The 22,202-nt window shown below is 42.2% G+C and overlaps 1 protein-coding gene across 1 annotated transcript; it reads right to left on the bottom strand.

Moving 5' to 3' along the window:
- Positions 1–423: 423 nt before the first annotated feature.
- Positions 424–21,857, bottom strand: c20h4orf54 (chromosome 20 C4orf54 homolog). Its single transcript, XM_061710233.1, has 2 exons — positions 17,440–21,857; positions 424–1,579 (listed from the first exon to the last, which is right to left on the bottom strand). Exon 1 carries the CDS (start codon positions 21,855–21,857, stop codon positions 17,460–17,462), a length of 4,398 nt encoding a protein of 1,465 aa, XP_061566217.1. The 3' UTR covers positions 424–1,579; positions 17,440–17,459.
- Between the last annotated feature and the right edge of the window lie 345 nt (positions 21,858–22,202).

The raw sequence follows: 22,202 nt of genomic DNA, 5'->3' as shown, positions 1-22,202 counted from the left end.
TTCTGAATTTTATTTTTGACTTATGTCAATTATTCAGCTATTATTGATTTACTATTTAGCTTTACTATTTAGTTTTATTTAGCTTTAATATTGTAGTCAGAACTTTTGATCCTAAATCAGAAGATCTGACTTCAGAAAAGTGAAAATTGTGCATTTAACACACACACACACACACAGACACGCACGCACGCACGCACGCACGCACGCACGCACGCACGCACGCACGCACGCACGCACGCACACACACACACACACACACACACACACACACACACACACACACACACACACACACACACACACACACACACACACACACACACACAGTATATATATATATATATATATATATATATATATATATATATATATATATATATATATATATATATATATATATATATATATATATAAACACACACATATTTTTTCACAAATTAAGAATTATTGGGTCACAAAGTTCGATGGTAAGAATTTTAGAAATTTCATCAACAGATTTTTTGACTATAAACTCGAAAAATTCAGCTTCTGTAAACTCTTTTTCTTTTTCAAGATTTCTGTAAATCTCTCAACTCATAGTCACAATTTATGTCAGAATTTTAGTTTTTATTTCAAATATCTGACTTTAGAAGCTCACACATTTGCAAGTGAAGAGTCAGAATTTGTCTACCACTTTTTACGCATTTTGTTCTACAATCTCAAAACTTTATGGTACTTTCACAAAGAAAAACTTGATATGTATTTTATAAAGGTTTACAGCATTTGGACATTCAGAAACATTCAGTAACATTTCAGAGCCCCATTTTTACTTTTGAAAACTTGCTGAAATATAGTTTCATTATATTTGGACCTTTTTCACATCACATCCTCGAGCTTCTTGGAAATTTCTTATTTTTATGTGAAGGGGAAATAAAAAAAAAAAACATGCCACATTATGAAAACTGTTGTATAACAATATTAGTGTTATATAACAATGTTACAAATTATGCCTTTTTGAGTCCTTTGTGCACAGTTCATGCATGAGGAATTGAGAAATGACCTCATGGATCTTTGCAATATGCAATATGAACTCAGTAAAGTTGATAACAAACTTGAGCTACTGTACATTAAAACATTTTTCTGCATTAAAAACATTAAAACTACATTAAAATTGTGAAAGTTAAAGTTATTTGAAAACCTGTTAGTAATTGTAATCATTTGCTGGCACTTAAACCATTGGGACAAACATATTGATCACACATATTGTCAAAAAAAACTAAAACAACCAAAGATAATCTGACCTTTTTTACAAGAATCTCAAAAAATGTAACCCTCCTTAGGTGAAGTGTTTACTGATCGTAGTTCTTGCAACGTCACACATACAATATAGACTTACTGTGTAAGATAAGTCTTTTAAATCTTTTAAAATGTAATTCTTCTTTTTTTTACAATGCCGATAAAACCTTGAAATATATGTTTGTACAAAATTCAAAATTGTGAACGAATACTTTTATACAAACACCAGCAGAATTGCATTGATCACCAAAAGAACATGTAAAAGAAAGAGGGGACCAAAACCAGGAGCAGTGCAGCCTCAGTCCTGTTGGAACCAAGAAAACAAGAAACATGAAACAACGTCAGTTGATAAAAACCACTTTAACGTAAAACTTTGTCAGTACGAGAAATCTGAGAAAATCCTGCAATGTGTTGCTCCGAATAAATGACCAGTGAACCCCCTGGGACCATTTATGGGATTCTGCATCTGACTCAATGGTACATCCGGTATAATTTTAGGGCTGATCTTAGTTCAGGAACTTCAGCCCACAGCTGACCCCGAGAACTTCTTCTGCAGTAACAACTTAGTTTAACGTAAATGTTTTGTTTACTAGTAAAAGTGACTGTGTTACAATCCCAAAACCTGACATGTTGTACTAACATGTGGCACTTTGAAATAGTGGTGGGGAAAAAAAATCGATATTGCAATATATTGTTGCGCTCTCTGTCGCAATAAATAATCGATAAACTGACGCCAAATATCGATATTTTATTACAACACACATAATGGAACTACGCAGTTGTCGCCGCACTTCAATTTGTCCAGCTGTCCAGTGTTTACATTTACAAGACTAGGAGGCAGTGATGTACTATGCAACATTTTTTTACTTTTCAGTAATAGAAACAAAGCAGTGCACTGTCCTGGTTTATATAAAACATGTTATTAATGTTCATGCACTTTAATTTGTCCAGCTGTTCAGTGTTTACATTTACAAGCCTAGCAGGCAGTGAGGTTTATATACAAATGCAATTTCGTTGTACATTGTATAAAGTTCTGGCATTGAATAAATGCATAACTACAGACGTTTTCCGTTTTATGGGTATTTTTTCTTTTTCAGTCACATATATCGTGATATATATTTGATGAAATGTCTTACATTATATCGAATATCGTAGATATCGTGTATTGTGATATTATCATTATCGTGGGCCACATATTGCCACAGTTTTGAATTGTGAGTTACCCGTATCGTCCCACCCCTTCTTTGAAAATCATTGTATTTCTCTGGACAAAGGTCTGAAAGAGCGTAGTACCAAATTCATACACCATTTCTATTGCCCACATCCTTCTACAATTGTAACCAATGGCTTTATAATTATTTTCCTTTTTCTGTTTTGTTCAAATACAAGTGTTTACCATTTTGTCAAAAAACACTGGACAAACTTTGTGGTATATGTTTTTTTTTTTTTAATAAATGCTCTTATTATGAAAGTCTGCTACTAATTAAATGTACAGTAATCACATTTTTTATTCACATTTTTATTGTAATTATAGTTTAGTTTATCCAACTGTTATTTTTGTCTATTTTATTTGTAATATAGCCTTGTGATGCAATTTGTTTTTAATCAAGTACAAACTGATTGAACAAATGATAATAATAATAAAAATAAATGTATCTGTTGGCGCCTGACTACATGCCTGATGGATGGATGGATGGATGGATGGATGGATGGATGGATGGATGGATGGATGGATGGATGGATGGATGGATGGATGGAGCTCGGAAGATATACATATTTTATTTACATTTTAATGCACCTCTGTTTTTTTAACCATTGCTTTGTATAAAAGTATTGATCGATTGATTGATTGATTGATTGATGTGCTATCAAATTGGATCTTACAGCCCAAACAATCACACATTATGTTAACATAGAGAAACTGGAGCTCTGTAAAGGTCACATTTTCCTCTCACATCCAACATTCCTGTCACCAACGTATGTGGATATCAATAAGAATCAATGAAACTCATCCTAATTGTGTTTTGGAAAGTCTGGCACACTGAAATGTTTCATGGACCCTGGCTGAACCCCACTGATTCCTGGGTATCTTTTACTTCACCGGTAGGCCTCTTTACCACACTCAGAGTTACCACGGCAACAGAGTAAGTAAGGTAGATGAGACTTCTTTGGGTTTCCCCATGTGTAATTTTCTCCCTTGTGTGGCATCCAAACCAGCATCTTTTGCTCAAAAGCAGGTTTCCAGAGCCTGTAGACTGTTTACTTTAGAAACATAACTGGGCTGTCCAGTATGTGGGTCTTGTTGATAAATGAGAAGGGGAACTCCAAATGTTCACACACAGAGCAACTGAGCCTATTTAGTGCTATGTTGCATGGTGTGTTTATGTAATGAGCCTGGCTTCTCACCCTCTCCGCCTTTAAATAACCGCTCCTATAAAAAGCCGGCTGATACTGCTGCAACTCCGAGCTGCCAGCCAGAGTCTTGAGGGCCAGCAGCAGCTGAAGCTTTTCTATGCACACGGATAACAGATGCCATCGTCTGACCTTTTACTTCTTTCTCACACATGTGCATGCACATTCATATTTACAAAGAAATATGGCCCATGAAAAATATTATATCAGTATCAAGTTTTTAATATCTGGCCGTTACAAAACATACTAACCTGTTTGTGAATGCTCGCCTCGGCTGAACCGGACAGATGAAAACTTTGGTTGCAGCCTCAACCAGTTGATATCATATTTGAAAATTCCATGAAAACTGTAAATGATTGTTTTTTAAACCAAAATGTGCATGTTTTTAAGCAAAGAAAATTTGATATTTTGTAGCTCTGCAGGTCCTCCTGTAGCCGTGAAGGTTAATTTACTTTTTGTTTGGTCATTCCTCCATCAGTCTCTCATTGACTCCTCTGTCATTACCATCTTGAGTCGCTTGGTCACTCGGGCCATGATGTCCACTGTGAACTTATTTTGCCATTAGTCTCTATGGTTGCGAGCAGGGGTTTGTTGACGGCAGGGCCGGCCCAAGCCTCCATGGGCCCCTAGGCAAAATTTGATTTTGGGGCCGTGTATTACTGCCAATAATACTGATTATTGATCATTCACACACCCACTATAAACTTATTTCATGTTCTTCCCTGTCATTACAAATACACTAGATGTAAGAACTTTTTGTTGTATTTAGATTGTAATGTACAGTGATTAAGACCATGGAACCAGACAACAGATTAACACATTTGCAGAAAAATCTTTCAATTAATATTGATCAAAGTCAGCAGCTGCCCCTATTGGCCACACAGAGAAGCAGCAGGTCAAAGGTCAAACAGCTGCACAGTTGCAGCAGTGTTTTTTCCATCATCCTATTGTCAGCCTGGCAGGTTTTTACCATCTATGGGTTTTAATCTGAAATGGGAGCAAATTCAGCTACAAGAGCGGCCTGGGGTTGATTTACACTTAATATTTAAAGTGATATAGTAATAAGTGTGATACTGAGTGTCATCTACAGTGTAAGCCTACTAAAAGAAACAAAATAATTAAATAGATAATTTATAAACCATTTACTGTAAACACGTTATTTACTTTATTTTTGGTTTTAAATAAACTTCAACAGCAATGTGCAACAACAATTTGAAGTGGAACAACAACAATAAAGTGCAACAACAAAGTACTACAAAAACTAGAACTATAATTAAAATCACTCAACATAGATAAAAAGTACCTTGTCAATATGTTCTCCATATAAGAATTAATTCAGTAGTCTACTCTAGTCTGTTAACATAATATTGTTTATGTAATTATATTAATTATTGTGTTTTTGTACAATAACATACCTTTGATCATGTATGAATCATTACTCACACAAAAAAAAAAAAATTATTTTTTATTTTATTTTTTTATGTTTTTTTTTTATGTCTTGGGCGGGCTCTGGTTGATGGTGTATCTGCTTTAAAGGGACACACAGTTGTTGCAAATGAGGACCATTACAGGTTTTTGCTCATATCAGGAAACCATCTTTGATTTAATGATCTTTGATTTTACAGCTACAGAACTGGAGTTCTGACCTAGAACCAGATGTGTAACAGTAAAATCCAGGACCCAGATGCAAAACCAACTCTAACCCGAATATTATGGACGTGTGATTTGGACATGGATTCAGACTTGTCTATTAACTGGCATTGGAGATGAGTCCTTGGATTTTCATTTTGGTTTATTTTATGTAATATGCCACAATGAGCACCCCGTTGTTTTCTCTAGCCAATAGGTCAATATGTCGGCCGTCAGAGCTAAGTGATCGAAGGTATGGGCTGACTTTATCAAATGTAATGAAGCTTCGGCTCAATGCAATATATGCCAAAAAGTAGCTGCGTCCAAGGGGGGTAACACCATCAACATCATGAAACACTTGCAGTGTGCTCACAGTATAAAAATTACGGAGTGTAGCGTGTTTGACTGCCTAAACAATATCAGTATTGGTATTGGTATCGATAAATTCCTAATGATACACATCCCTACTTAAGACTGGAGTGGGACTCAAAGTTTGCTGACTCGGCTGCTACATTGCCTGTAACCACCACTAGCACAGGAGGCGAGCCTACAACTTATGATCACATGAAGCAATTTAATTATTCTTTACACTGACACTGTGTTGGGTTACAGTGTTTGATCATTATGAGTCTGAGGTTAGCTCATTATTTTGAACTGGACTGAGGAAGTCAAAGCAAACAGCAGGTTTAAACCTGAAACAGTTGATGTGGGAATTGATTTAACAGAACTTGAGTTTCAAATCAGTTTAGTGTTGACCATATTCCAGGTAAAGGGTTGACTGGAGGAAATCCCTGCTAAAATTTCGCCAAAAGTCAAGGATGCATCCTGGAAAATCCACCAGTCCATTGCAACACCACCGAGACAACCATGAATGAATACTCATAGTCAATTTATGATTACCAATTGGGCTGATGCACATGCTTTTGGGCTGTGGGAGGAAGGTGGTGTACCCACAGAAAACCTGCTGCGGGGAAACAGAAAGCACAGCTGGATTCAGTTCAAGTCAGAACATCTGAACTGCGTTGCCCACAGGAAAATCAAACTACACCCAAGCAAGTGCTTGGCTATAGTGGAAATAAAAAACACTTGCTTTTAACAGAAATTCAATTACAACACAACCAAAACTTGGGGAGAACAGTCTCTGCCTTACATAGACAGAGATGAAGATAGAGGCAGAGGCATAAAGGGCAGAAAGAGAGGGAACGAAAGGACAACAACAACAAGCAAACTGTACAGTTTCCTGGAACAATGACTGAAACTTACTGTGACAGATTACAGTTTTTAAATGTTGGTGTTTCTGTGTTCAGTATCTTCTTGCATAATGCTTTTATATTTTCACATATTATTTTCACAGATTAGGATGCTTAACTTCCATCCTTCTGACACACTGTGTTTTTTCTGGTGCTCACTGAACAGACTATTGTTGAGTATTTAGCTTCCAACTTACTTAAAATACATTTGTTCTTTTGAGAATTATGTTAATACACCAACACGATGCCTCCTTGTCTGTGTTTGAAGTGGAAATGAGCAGTGTGAGTGACAGTTTTTAATGGAAAGTTATCACAATTTATTCAAAAGAATGCAACATTTTTCACAAGATTCACTTTCTGAAATAAAGTTGGTGAAAGATTTGGACAAAACTGTTTAAAAGATTAAACTAAATCAAGCTCTAAAAGTACAACGTAAGGTAGATTTCACTATAAATTTGATCATTAAAATAAAATCTAAATCTCCCAACTTTATCTGCATAAATATTTATCTTAATACCAAGTTTGGCAAAACCTAAAAGACACATCCACCCATCCATCCATTTTCTGCCGCTTATCTGGAACTGGGTCATGGGGGCAGCAGCCTCTACAGAGATGCCCAGACTTCCTTCACCCCAGACACTTCCTCCAGCTCTTCCTCCAGCACTTCCTCCAGCTCTTCCTCCAGCTCTTCCGAGGGGAGTCCGAGACGTTCCCAGGCAAGCCGAGAGACATAATCTCTCCAGCGTGTCCTGGGTCTTCCCCGGGGTCTCCTCCCAGAGAAACATGCCTGGAACACCTCCCTAGGGAGGAGGGAGTTGCCTAGAACACCTCCCTAGGGAGGAGGGACATGCCTGGAACGCCTCCCTAGGGAGGAGAGACATGCCTGGAACACCTCCCTAGGGAGGAGGGACATGCCTGGAACACCTCCCTAGGGAGGAGGGACATGCCTGGAACACCTCCCTAGGGAGGAGGGACATGCCTGGAGCACCTCCCTAGGGAGGAGGGACATGCCTGGAACACCTCCCTAGGGAGGTGGAACATGCCTGGAACTCCTCCCTAGGGAGGAGGGACAAGCCTGGAACACCTCCCTAGGGAGGCGTCCAGGAGGCATCCGGTACAGATGTCCAAGCCACCTAAGCGACTCCTCTCAATGTGAAGGAGCAGCAGCTCGAACTCGAGCTCCTCCCGGGTGACTGAACTCCTCACCCTATCTCTAAGGGAGCGTACAGCCACCCTGCGGAGGAAACTCATCTCTAAGGGAGCGTCCAGCCACCCTGCGGAGGAAACTCATCTCTAAGGGAGCGTCCAGCCACCCTGCGGAGGAAACTCATCTCGGCCGCTTGTATTCGCGATCTTGTCCTTTCGGTCACTACCCAAAGTTCATGACCATAGGTGAGGGTAGGAGCGTAGATTGACCGGTAAATCAAGAGCTTCGCCTTTCGACTCAGCTCCTTCTTCACCACGACAAGTTTTTTGTGTGTGCATGGATGTGTGTGTGTGTGTCTTTTCTTCACCAGCTCTCTTGAGAGTGTCAGCATATTTTATTGATCCCTAGCAAAAAAAACAAACAGAGTAATAACTTGTGCCAGAGGACTAAGATAACTGACGGAGGGTGTGAAAAACCAGGAAAGAGGGGGACAGGAAAGAAAAGACAAGACAGTGATGGGTGCAGTTTGGTGACTGTGTGATGTATTGCAGTGCATGTGAATGAGTGTGTAACATGTGTTGGAATAAAAGAGTTGACAACCAGATATTTACAAACAGAAAAGGACAGAGAGATGGGGATGAGTATTCCCTTTGCAGTTGTTTAATTTTGGTGTGTGTGCTGTGTGTGCAGTGTGTGTGGAATGTGTTTGGGATGCATGTAGGCCTGTGAGTAAATAAAAGTGTCTATGTTAAAAGTGGGGGAGGGGCAGCATTGATACATATCAATTAAAGTATCTTTAACTGCTCGTACATACAGTATGTAATTATACCAATATAAAGTCGTATACATGCAGTCAACTGTACAAATACATATTATTGTGGGAGAAGAGAAAAAAATATATAATTCTCAAAGAACAATGTGTAAACATCTATTTGAGAGAACATAATCATCCTACATTTATCATCTTTTGAGATTTATAGTGTATGGTGGGTACTATATCACAATTCATGTTTAGCACACAAGTACTGTATAGGTACCAACATTTAAGACTGAATCTGAACTACATACACGCACGTACATGTGATTAAACACAGTGCTTTACATATTTAGAAATAACACAAGTTAAAAAGCCCCCACCAAAGCCCCCATCCACATACAAGCACATATAACATACACTAATTCAATTCCAACCCTACAATGAATTGCCCCCAGCACAGCACTGACTGAAATAATATACTGTAAGGCACACATACACACATGTATACACACTTGTACAGATACACAAGTATAGAGGGTATGCATTGACGTGACTTCCCCAGTGGACCACGCCCCCTTACTCGTGGCAAAAACAGCTGCAACTAGTGGAGAAGACGGGATAACAGCCGATCAATGTGGTGATTTTAATGGAAAGCACTTTGGTCACCCTGTGTGTTGTAAAGGGCTTTATAAATAAACATTGATGGATTGATTGATTAATTGATTGATTGATTATCGGTTTAAATTAAAGGCAGTTGGACTTGACAGGTGAGTACTGTTACCCGAAGAACCAGTGGTCCATGGACATTAATATTTCAGAATCAGAATCAGAATCATCTTTATTGGCCAAGTTTGAACATTGTCCGACAAGGAATTTGACTCCGGTTATTTCTCTCACTGTACCCAGATTTAAAAATAGCAAACAGTAAATAAACAAATGTGGCATTTGGCCACAAATCCAGTTTCCTGATATTTATATGTACTTAATTTCTACGCCGGGGAAATACACGAAGCAAAGCTTGAAGGCATACAAAAGTCCTGACACTTGGTCCTACTTGAAGGCAGGATTTGTTGTAGAAATTAAAGTGATGAGGACACCGAACTTTATGATTTGACCGTTTAACATTAGCTACCCAAAAATCCAACAATACCTGATACAAAATGGGAACCGCAAATCCACGTTTCGGTGCCTGGAATCCAGTTGTTTCTGCCAATTGCAGCGATCCATTTGTCTCTCTTAAGCTTATTTTTCATCAGTCTGTAAAACTAACTCCGATTTATTGCTAAATCTATGAGTACAGTCGATCACACAACAGCTCTTTCCCATTTTAGATGTTTTTGAGTTGCTCAAACTGAAAGTTTACGCTGCCACTCAGTCTTTCTGCCACTCAGTCTTTCTGCCACTCAGTTTTTCTGACATAGGGCCCGATTTACTAAGATCCTAAATAAAGAGTACTAAATTGCGTGTGCACTGAAAAAGTTTGCGCGTGCTGTTGTTGCGTGGTTTGCGGGTGATCAACTAAGATTGCCTGCGCAATTGATAACAGGTGCAAACTGCAGTATTTAAATGAGGTGTTGCGTGTCTTACGTTTGCGCCATGGAGAGTCTGGATGGAAAGCACAGTCACAAGTCACAAGCGCAAAATGAAATTGAACGAGTTGGAGTTAGAGATATTAGTGGAAGAGGCAATAAACACATTCATGAACTACAGCAAAGAAATTTAAACATTACCAAAAGAAACGCAATATCGGAGAAAACCTGCGATAGAATAAATGCAGTTGGTAACACAAAAAACAGAAAAACGTCTGGTTTTTCATATTTCAATTTAAGGCACAGATCAAAAATACGAAATACAAAAACGGGCCACAGAACCGAATTTGATTTTAATATTGAATTGGTCGGGTTTGCGTGACCCCGCGGTGCTCGGCATGATCTGAGGAGAAAAAGACATCAGACACAGAGCTGGAGAGCGCTTTGATTCATCTATTTATGAGTTAAGTTTTTATTCAGATGTCCACAGTATATTGCAAATATTATATATTATATAGCAAACACTGACAGTAAATGTGTGACAGACGGGACCATCATCCGAAAGAAGAGAAGTGTTCAGAACAGCGCACAGAGGAGAGCGCACACTAAAGGATGATTTATGGTTCCGCGTCACACCAACGCAAAACCGACGGCGTAGGGTACGCGGCGACGCACACCGCACCGCGACCCTACGCGTCGGCTTCGCCATCGATTTAACGCAGAACCATAATTCAGGCGAAGCTGCAGTCTCTGCGCTGATCCTGACACAGCGGGACGGAGCGGATTTGGTCATGATGTTTAACCTGTGTTTTGTGATTAATAAGCACGGGTTTTAATTAAATGTAATTTACGAAGGATGATTTCACGTTCAATAAGATAAGTAATCAATAAAATACAAAGTTTTGGCACAAAGGCTTGGCCTGCTTGTGGGCGAGTGGAGGGGGGCACAATAAGAGAAGGTGGCAAAGATATAAGGCGAAGAACTAAAGAAAAAGTGGCCTTTAATAAAACTTGTGCAACCATTTTTAAAATAGCATGCAGCAGAATAAAGTCTCTCTCTCTGCATATTCTTTGATTTTGGATGTCGCCTCCTTGCCACAATAACGGCAGCAGCAGATTTGCACCTTCCTTTCGAACGTATTAAATACAGACGCAATCCCAATACGCGCAATTACTTTCAGGCTTGGTAAATCTCATTGCGCGTGGTAAATGGAGCAATTTGCATCTTCCCCTCCCAGTATTTAGCGCGTTCTGGCAGGTACGCCCCATATTGATTATTCATCAGGGCAAAAGTACTAACTGAATTGCGTGTGCAATTTTGCGCATTTCAGAGACGCAGTCGTCTTTGCACGCTGTTAGTAGATCAGCTGGCACTTTGGTTTGCGGGTGCTGTCAAGTTTGCACACGTTTTAACACACGCAAACCTTTAGTAAATCGGGCCCTTAGTCACTCACACACACTCGGTGGGCGTATCCCGCTGTGAAGTCGCATCTGTGATGTCATGCGCATTCCCTCTATTGTATATACATACACATACACATACACATACACATACACATACACATACACATACACATACACATACACATACACATACACATACACATACACATACACATTCACATACACATACATACAAACACATGCCCCCCCCCTCTAGATCTGCCTCTGGTATATAATATACCTGTTTTATCCTTTGCAGGGTCACGAGGGCCTGCTGGAACCTATCCCAGCTAATTACAGGTGAGAAGCAGGGGTGCACCCTGGACAGGTCACCAGTCCATCGCAGGACACCCATTCACACAGACACTAACATACACTCACTGACAAAGACATGGACAATCATTCTCTCACAACTCCCATCTCCCCCCTGGAAGCCCAGCACAGCCCAGCAGCCCCGCCCCCCACCCCCTCCAGTCAGCACGGCGAGCCCATACCTGGGATCTCTATCCGTTTCTTGATAGATCTAAAGCTGTTCAGATTCCAAAGAGATCAACATCAAATTTCAATTGTGTCGAAATTGTGTCTTAGTCCACTTTTAATGAAAAATGTGTCAATACACAATGGTCATGCTGTAATAGTCAAGATGTGTCATTAAAAAACATGAAGATAAAGAAAATAGTAATGAATAAATAAATCAGATTTATTTGAAATATTTCTTATTCTCATTTTATTGTTTTGTGGCACTCCTGTGAGATTCTTTTGTTCTTGTGTCATTAAGTAATGATGAAAATGTCCAATTTAATCATAAAAGTAGATCTTTGAGTCTGGAGTTAGTGAAAGTCGTCCAGCGTGAGTTGACAGTCAATCAGTGTGTCCTCACATCTTTCATTTCAAAATTCCCCACAAATTCTCTTTTGGGTCAGGTAGGCCAGTCCAGCACCTGTACCCTTCCTCTGTGTCTACAATGGGCTTTGTCATTCTCTTTGTGAAAAATACATGGATGTCCCTGGAAAACGTGGTATTGAAAGCATCCAGGGGTGGGGCTTCGGGTGGGGCTGGGGGCGGTACTCTCAGGCCCGGGGCCCAATGGGGCCCCTGAGGCAGCAGGCCCCGCCCGCGAGTTGTTTTTTTTTGTGGCACCACTTGGTTCATATTAGGTATAAACAGAGGTGAAAGTATATTAAAGTTCTTGCTGGTACTACAACCCCAACCTTCATGGCTTGTTCTCCTCCCACCACCAGCTTCTTGCATCCCTGAACACGCATTACATTTTTTAACGCCTGTATGGTGTAGAAATTAGAAACACAACACTGTGTAGGCCTATAGCAAATGATTTATTTAAATAGAGTAAATAAAGGCCAGTCCGGACCAAGGATTGTCACAGAATAATTTGTAAATGTTGACAAAACTTTCAAAATCATAACAATTTGTTTTGTTTCAAATTAGAATAAATTTACAGTTAAATTCATCAGCAGCTGAACAGTTAACAAGTCTCTGTCTTTGAATTTTCAGAACATTGGGCAGATAAATGAAAAAAAGAGTAAAAGATGAGTATAATGTTTCAAAATGTCTCTTACAATGTGTGCATTGAAATGGAAAATAATTTCTTAAGCATTTTTTTTTTCATCAAAGCAAAGCACTTAAAACCTAAAAAAAAACATTACTTCAACATTTTTGAAGCTTTTTTCTTTTTTTCCTGAAACGAGGAATGAAAACCAATCACAAATATCATATTTGTGATTATTTGGCGTGTGATTATTTACCAGCATATTTGAAATATGCTGGTTATGTGTCAGCCAATCACAAAAATCTTTGGAATTTTGGTGGAATCATAAATTTTTTGTCCTTGCCCGGTGCAAATGACATAAATAAAGTGCGTGGATCTGGTCGTGAAAAAATAAAAAACAATTACGTGAACAATAAATCAAACGCTCCCTTCCATGCAGTGTGTGTGTTTAGGAAGTAAAGACTGGAATACGCTATTCACAAAAGCACAAATAGTGGGGTTTTACTAATATTTATATCGTACAAATATTTTAAAAATTACGAAAAAACAGGTCGGGACTCAGTTAGATTATATCGCTATGTTCGTCTCTCCTCACTCAGTCAGTCAAAAAAGGCGGAGCTGAGTCATGGCTGAGTGGTCAGCGTCGTCTTTGGTGTGAGAGATCGAGAGTTCGAGACCTGCTGTATGCGAAGATTATTGTCAGCAATTCGTGTGTTTTTTTTTCCCGGTACTGCGTACCGGCACAGAATCTTTTGGTAGTACGGAGTACCGGATCGTATCGGCTTACTTTCACCCCTGGGTATAAAGCATCTGATATGTTGTGCTGAGATTTTCACTCTCACAGTTAACATTAAAACAAAAATTGCAAATGAATCTCCAAATGTGTACCTATGGTACTCTACTGCCCTTAATTTTCAGCAACTTGTGCTTTTTATTATTTTACCTTCTTTTCTCATAATTTTATTTCATTTTATTTGTTATTTACTGTTTTATTATGTCTTGCCACTTGTTAATGTTGATGTAAAGCACTTTGAATTACCTTGTATTGAATTGTGCTATATAAATAAACTTGCCTTGTCAACAGAGCAGTAATCCTACAGCCTAAACATCAACAGGAGTTAGAAACACAAAAGTGGAGTGATAAAATGCAAAGAAAAAGAAAAAAAGGGAGCAAGAAAAATCCAAATTGTCCAAGCTAGACGCATATTTTGTTGGCCCTAATCCTCCTCCTGTGGGAGATGAACCTGACGTTGTTAGCAGGGATTCATCCCCGGGCCGCCCAAAAGCTGCATCATGGTTAGGGAGCAGGTTTACAGGTAGCTTCAGTTAGAACAATTACAGACACACACTAGCAGCAAGAACATGTGAGTTGGTGGTAAATTGTTGCTATAGTAGCCCGGCCGCCTAGCTTATTTCCTTCTCTGTCTCTCGGCTATAGCGATGATAATAGTGATGATAATAGGGACTCAGCAGCTGCAAAGGGCCCGGTCATAGGCCCCGCCCCCGGTCATATGCCCCGCCCCCCGACCCGGCTCTGATATGTTCCGCTATTGAAAGCATTTTATGTTCTAAAATCTTTGTGTAAATGAGCTTTGTCAAGGTCACTGATACGATCAGACTAGCTGCTGATGAAAGTCGGGATGGTTCCTTTTAGCTCTGATCTGGCACCACTACTATGGAACCAACTTCCAATCTGGGTTAAGGGGGCTGACACCACCTCCACCTTTAAAACTAAACTTAAAACATTTCTGTTTAGTAAAGCCTATAGTTAGTGTTTAGTAAACCTCTAGCTGGTGTTGGTAAATCTCTAGGTAGTGTAAACTTTAGTGTGTCAGAGTCGCTCCTGTAGTTTCTTGTGCTGGCCCCCCCTTCTCCTCCCTTTTCTCTCTTTTGTCCATGTTGCAGCATCCTTTGCCGGACACCGGAACCTGCAGGTGGTCGTGGGTGGCTTGTAGCTTGCATTACGGAGCACAAGTCTTTCCCCGACCCTGCACCCCAACCTGGGACTTGCTGATTGGGCCGGAGCTTCGGGAGCTGCGTGCTGGCCTGCGGTCCCCACCCCCGGTCATCCCGTTGCTGCTTCCACCTGCCTGCGGTCCCCACCCCTGGTCATCCCGTGGCTGCTTCCACCTGCCTGCTGTGCTGTTGCCGTCCCTGACCCACCAGTCTGGCCCTCGGCAGGAGGGTCCCCCCTTATGAGCCTGGTCCTGCTCAAGGTTTCTTCCCTCCTAAAGGGGAGTTTTTCCTTGCCACTGTTTGGCTTAAGGTTTTTCTCCCACTAGGGGAGTTTTTACCTGCCATTGTTTATGTAATAATTGCTCGGGGGTCATGTTCTGGGTATGGGTCTCTGTAAAGCGTCTAGAGACAACTCTGTTGTATTAGACGCTATATAAATAAAATTGAATTGAATTGAATTGAATCTGGAACAAAGGGGGCTCATTTTAGGCTGGAACAGATCCAAGATACTGATTCATCTGAACAGAACACAGGTGTCCACATCTCTGCTGTCTCTGGCCTAGAGATGTTGATGCTGAACAGTGTGAGCGTAAGACTTCTTTTTTCTATTTTTCCCTTCATCTCCTTATTACCACTTAATTTCACAATACAAACCCGTTTCGCAATGTGGTTCAGGCCCGAAAGGCTAAATCAATCAATCAATCAATCAATCAATCAATCAATCAATCAATCAATCAACCAATCAATCAATCAATCAATCAATCAATCAATCAATCAATCAATCAATCAATCAATCAATCAATCAATCAATCAAATATTTCTGATATTAACAAGTTGAATTAATTTATATATAAAAAAAGAAATAAATGTTAGGTTCATACTGTCTTCAAAGAAATAAAAGAAAACTTAAAGTTAAAGTGAGAATCATGCTACTTTCAGATGATAATGTTTCCTCACATCAAACCTCCACTTTGCCTCACATCATATTTGCTTTCCTTCATTGAAGAAAACACTTTGTACTCCATGAGAGTAATGAGATCAAAAAAGTAATCCTTATTAATAATATGTCTAAATAATTTATTAAATATATTAGAGTATAAATATGCAATGAACTATACTATATTACCACTACTATTTTTTGACTTACCAGGAGCAAAACAGTATGATAAAATATTGTCCCATTTCACTGAGATCTGTCTTGTATAAAGGGACTGTTGTGTTTGGTGGGAAAGGAACAAAAAAAATATTCTAGCACTGGCATGGCAGCCCCTGTGTCCAACTGGACTCTGAGAAATCTGACCAGCACTGATCCAGCTGGACCCGAACTATGTGATTTATTGCTTGTGTTCTTCTCTCCCAAAATACATGCTTGATCCGTTAGTTCCTATGAAGCTCCCAGACCCCTGAGGTTCATCTGGATCTGTTAGTTCCTATGAAGCTCCCAGACCCCTGAGGTTCATCTGGATCTGTTAGTTCCTATGAAGCTCCCAGACCCCTGAGATTCATTTGGATCTGTTAGTTCCTATGAAGCTCCCAGACCCCTGAGGTTCATCTGGATCTGTTAGTTCCTATGAAGCTCCCAGACCCCTGAGGTTCATCTGGATCTGGTTTGTTGTGGTTCCAGAACCAGAACCAAGCAAGGTGAGGCAGCGTTCAGTTATTCTGCTCCTCACCGGTGGAACAAACTTCCTGTAGACCTGAGGTCTGCTCCAACTGTCAGCTCCTTTAAATCAGGATAAAAACATTACTGTTTACTGAAGCGTACTCCTAAATTAAATACTTACCTGCTGTACTCTACTGCCCTTATTTTTAACAACTTGTGCTTTTTATTATTTGACCTCTTTTCTTATCATTTTATTTAATTGTATTTGTTATTTAAGCGTGCTCTTAAATTAAATACTTTTTGAAAACTGCGCGGTTATGGATAAGCCCTGAATGCAGGCATTGTGACGTAGAATTGTCAAATTGGTTTAATTCATTGCAAGAATCGGCACAGATTACTTTTGTAATATTGTATTTGACCCGGTCTTTGTACGTTTTGACTGTATAGAAACATAATTCTCGTGAGTTGTGTGAAATAAGACCTGGAAACAGGCATTGTGGCATAGAATTGTCAAATTTTTTAAATTCACCATACAAATTGTTACAGATTACTTTTGTAATACTGTATTTGTCCCGGTCTTTGTACGTTTTGACCGTATAGAAATGTAATTCTTTCCATTGTAAGAATGGGATGTACCTGCTGTACTCTACTGTCCTTACTTTTTAACAACTTGTGCTTTTTATTATTTTACCTCTTTTCTTATCATTTTATTTCATTTTATTTGTTATTTACTGTTTAATTGTGTCTTACCGCTTTTAATGTTGATGTATAGCACTTTGAATTACGGTGTGTTGAATTGTGCTATACAAAAAAAACTTGCCTTGCCTCTCAGATGTAAGTCGCTTAGGATAAAAGTGTCTGATAAATAACAGTAGTAGTAGTAATAGATTTTGCCAATCCTGATGTTGTACAGGAAGTCTGATCTACTCACCTGTACAGGTGAGCTGACATTCATCCGTGTTCCACCACAAAGCTCATGGTAGTCCCATCAAATGAGGGGGGGGCAACGATCCGGGGCCCCTGCTGGGAGGTGATGCTGATGACGGGCTGCTTGACGGTGGAGAGGCCACGCGCTGCCCGGTTATTCTGTTGCTGGGCCCCTGAGGCCCCCTGGGAAGACCTCCCAGTCGCCATGTAGAAGGGACTCTCCATGTACATCCCTTCAGTCTGCTGTGCAAAGGCTTTTTCCCCACTCTCTTCCTCCAGCGGCACGGCCATTTGTGACGGCACCAATGTTCGGGGAGGCATCACCGGAGGCGCCGCCATCAGGCCTGGGTAGATCATGTAGGGCTGGCCATATGCTCCAGGACTGAGGGCCAACGGGGAGATGGGCATGTGTACAGGCGTCATGGGAGGCTGTGGCATGGGCACGTCCACATATTGGCCTGTTTCTGGGTCAAAGAGACGCTTTGTGGCTGGCTGCACTGGAGTATCCACCAGGAAGTAGTTCCCAGTCGTGGGATCCAGGAGCATCTTCCTCTGAGTGGTCTGAAAGGGATCAATAGTGGGGGCTGGGCTCAACACCGGGGAAAAACAGTACATGTGTGGCTGAATGGTGGACATCCCCATTGGCAAAGAGTGATAGATGGCAGCAGAAGGGATCTCTGAAGGACGGGTCTCCATCACGATGCTAGAGCGTTTGGTGGGCTGGTTGTGGTCCTCCTGGCCCCTGGCGCCAGCTACCTCCCGCGCTGGAGGAGGGCTCGGCTGTAGCTGGGTGGCAAATGTGTATACTGATGTTTTATCAGCAGATGAAGGTAGCGTTCTGGTGCTGGAGTGGGATTTGACCGGAATGGTTAGGTAGTCCACGTTGTCAGCTGATGTGTTTGAAAACTGATGTTCAAACATTTCCACATCCTTTGATCCAAGTTGCTTGTTTCCACTTGTCTGGCTAATCTTTAGTGACAGAGGTGATTTAGGAGACCTGGGGACAAAGGTTTTGTTGCTAAAAGGTGTTTGCGTGATGGTGTTTGACAGCCGGGTATTTGCAGTTGTGGAGGTCTTGAAGTTAGAATGGAGACTGGCTGTGTTTTTGCTTCCTGCGGCGTAATAGCTTTGGCTGATGTTGGCAGACAGTCTCACATCACGGCTGCTGAATGTCTGAAGGGACTTCACTTGGTCTCTGTCCTCCCTCCTTAGAAGGCTGGGTGACGCTGGCGTTTTATCCATGTTGGGATAGGAATCTCCCCTGTCTGTCCGGTCCATGTTGGGGCCTTTTGCTCCGTCCTCCTCAGGTCCTCCGTGCTCCTCATTGGCTATCATTGACAGCACATGGCTGCCTATCAGGGGCTGCGGTTCACGCTTCCTCTTCCATTCATTCTTTTCAAATACATAAAGCTGTTCCATGGTTTTCACAGCAGCTTGGAGTTTCTCAAAAGCCACCCGATTTGCCATTTTTGACTCTGGTTTCTTTTCTGTGTCAGATATTTTTTCCTGCTTCTTTGGGGTGTCTTTGCTCTCAATTCTGAGCCCAATAGTTCCTTCAGAAGAGCTGTTGGACGTTAACGGGGCTCTCCCTGCGGCCCTCTGTAGTGGAGCATTTATAGCGCCCTCTGTAGACAAACCGCCCGTGTCCAAAGGCTCCTGGTTGGTTGTTTCAAGATTCCCAGATTGTTTCGTGGTATTATTCGTATTCACAGATTGACACTTTATCACAATGGGGGACACAGAATTGCGATTCCGATTCTGCATTTGCTTCTGTTGCTCTATATGACTGTCAACAGAGGCAAAGTTGGATTTGTTTTCGTTGTTATCCAAAGAAACAAAATGATATGAACTTTTAACCAATTTACGCACATCTCTGACTTGGTGAATGGGAGTTTGTAATTTCCCTTTATTATCTCTAATGTCTCTCACCATGAAATGTGGAACTTTATCTGTGGACTCACCCTTCAAAGCTGCAGCCAGTGCTTGGCATTTGAAGTCATCTGTTCTGATAAGGCTCTGTGCCTTCGAGTCTATATTAGGAGGGCGCAGTTTGGACACGCCAAAGGGTTCCGTTTTATCGTCTCTGACGCTCCTTAAATTAATTTTAATTTCCGGAGATTTGGATGTTGCCAAAGTCCTGGAGTCTGTGATGTATAAGGTGTTGTTAGAGCGCAGTTTCATTCCGCCTTCATCTCCACATTGGGAATAATCTCTGCGCTGCAGCTGTTGTCCCACTTCTTGGTCACTGGACACCAGTTGGATACTTGGAACAAACAAATGAGACATTTTAGTCAGTTTGCTGTCGTCCTCCGAGCGCGGATCCCACTCGCCCGGTTTTTGATAAGCCGAACACAGCTTGCCCCCCAGAGTTTTGTCGTTTTTATGATCCTTTTGAAACCTAACCTCCTCGTCCTTCCAGCATCTGAACGCGCTATTTTGGCTGCGAAGTAGTGTGCTTTTGGACGCTTCCAATGCGCCTTTTTTAGTCTCGATTCCAGCCTCCCTCGCTGGCTCTAATTTAGATTCAGTTGCAGGAGCGGACGCGTCTTTTCTCCAGGAGTCGCTCTTGGTATCACATGAGCCGCTGTCCACGAAGTCTCCTAATTCATCCATGCACATTATAGCGTAGTCAGAGCTGCTCTCAGAGAATTTGGAGCTGCGCGCCTGCAGCTCTCTGCCCCCCTTCCCCGTGTGAGCCTCGCTGTCCTGGTGCGTAAAGCTCGGGGAAGGCGTCTGATAAGGCTCGGTTATCTCCCCTCTTTCCATCTTCTGCTCCTGCTCGAACTGCATTTTCTTAGAAATCACATTTTGGATCAGGCTCGACGCGAATACGGCCTTCTTGTGCACGTCTTCCATGGTTTGAACGGGCGACTTGCTGCCCCCCCTCAGCTGGCCGCTCAGCAGCTTGTTGGTAACTTCATCCGTGGAACGTGATCCTGCAGCGTTTTGTGAAAATTGAGTGCCTCTTTCTCCCCCAGACATTCCCGATTTGACATTGCAGCGAAAATTCAGAGTCTCCGTGAGCCTTATCACCCCACTTTGGCTCTGCGCAAATTTCCCCATCAGCTGTATTTTCTGAGTAGATGCCGATGCGGCGTGAGGGCCGCCTTTCAGGGTGAATATCCCGCTGCTGGGCGGCTTGATGCTTGCCAGTGCAATGCCCTTATAACCCCTATTTTCAATGTTTTTGGCTATTTCAAGTGAGGCCCTTGAGTTTTGGCAGAGACTTTGGTCTAGTCCGTGTGACATATTCACGTTGCCATATTTCAGGTCGACAAACGCAGACCATCTGTTCATCCCTATCCCGTGCTCGGATGCAGAAGACTCGCTGGAGGTGCTGAAATTGATGGCATCGAAATATGGATAAGCCAGGCTCTTGAAGGCTCTGGCGGTCAGGTTGCGCACCTCCTTGTCAGCGTCGTCCAGCTCGCTGACAGCACTGGACGTACCACTGGAATAGTCCTGCACCTCCTTTCCTCTCAATCTGCCAAAGTGGACGCGTCCCGGAGCGGCTATGAGACACTGCGCCGTGTCACGCAGCGCCTCTCCCTTCCCATCAACTCCCCTAAACACATAACGACCCCCGTCTCCGGAGCTCCTGGCATGATAAAGAATGTTTCCCTGTTCTTGAATGTTGCTAGTGTCATTTATAGCTCGAGAAGTCGTTGTGATTGACAGGTGGATCTGTCCCGCGCTGGTTCCGCCGCCCCGCTGCTGCTGCTGCTGCTGGTGCTCATGATGATGATGATGATGATGCTGCTCATGATGATGATGATGCTGCGGGGGCTTGGACACGCTCTCATCTACGCTGGCGCACACGGTTGCGTGGCACGGATCACTTCTCAGCACATTGCTGACTGGTCCCGCAGCGCCCTGAGCGCGCGGCTGGCGGCCGACCCCCCATTCTCCCTCTACATCATTCTCCTCAAAAGAGTACACCACAAACGAGTACACCTGGTAGCCATCGTCAAGGTCCCAGCTGGTGGAAGAGCCCGCGCCCAGGTCGCAGTCTCCTTCCAGGTCGGAGAGCTCCGACAGCTCGATCTCGTGCGTGGTGATGTAGTGGGACTCGTCCTCCGTTACGCACTGGCCGGAGTCGTCGGAACGCACCAAACTAACAACCTCCTCCTCCTCCTCCTCCTCCTCCTCATAGTCATCAAATTCACTCTGCCTGATCAAATATTCACCAGTTTTCTCAACGGAGGCATCTTCATCGCAGTTTGGTTCGTTTACGCACGGAGTTTCGCTGCCACCGAAGCGACAGCGCTCCGGTTTGGCTCCAGTTGATCCTCCTTGCGCCAACCCCCCCTGCTCGCGCTCGTCTCGCTTCCCCGCGATTCCCTCTCCGGCTTGCTGGGTTGTCAGCTCTGTCATCTGGAGTGCAGCTCCAGATGTTTCCACGCAGCTCGACTCACTCTTCATGTTGGAAGCGGCAGATTTGCGCTTCCATGCGGTGTCTGGCAGAGATGGAGGCTCTTTCAGACAGAGATGGTGCAGGGGCAGAGCCCGCTGTCCGCGGAGACAGACTCCGATGACACGGACGCGCTCCACACATTCCAGCTCCGCGCACGTGAAGTCTCAAGCTGAGAATCTAAAAAGGAGCAGAGACATGACTAAGTACTGTCTAGGACACATGACGCTCCAGCTGGGATTCACAGACCAGCAGCGGCATTTAACTCTCTCCCTTACGACGAAGTAATATGAGAATAAAGTCGTAAAATTACGAGAATAAAGTCGAAATATTACGAGAATAAAGTCGAAATATTA

This window comes from Cololabis saira, chromosome 20, assembly GCF_033807715.1.
Source record: "Cololabis saira isolate AMF1-May2022 chromosome 20, fColSai1.1, whole genome shotgun sequence".
NCBI classification, from domain to species: domain Eukaryota; kingdom Metazoa; phylum Chordata; class Actinopteri; order Beloniformes; family Belonidae; genus Cololabis; species Cololabis saira.
This window is presented reverse-complemented; position numbering and strand designations above follow the sequence as displayed.

Excerpts from the sequence above, each read along its gene's own strand:
- c20h4orf54 (XM_061710233.1), bottom strand. The coding sequence starts at position 21,857 with ATGAAGAGTGAGTCGAGCTGCGTGGAAACATCTGGAGCTGCACTCCAG.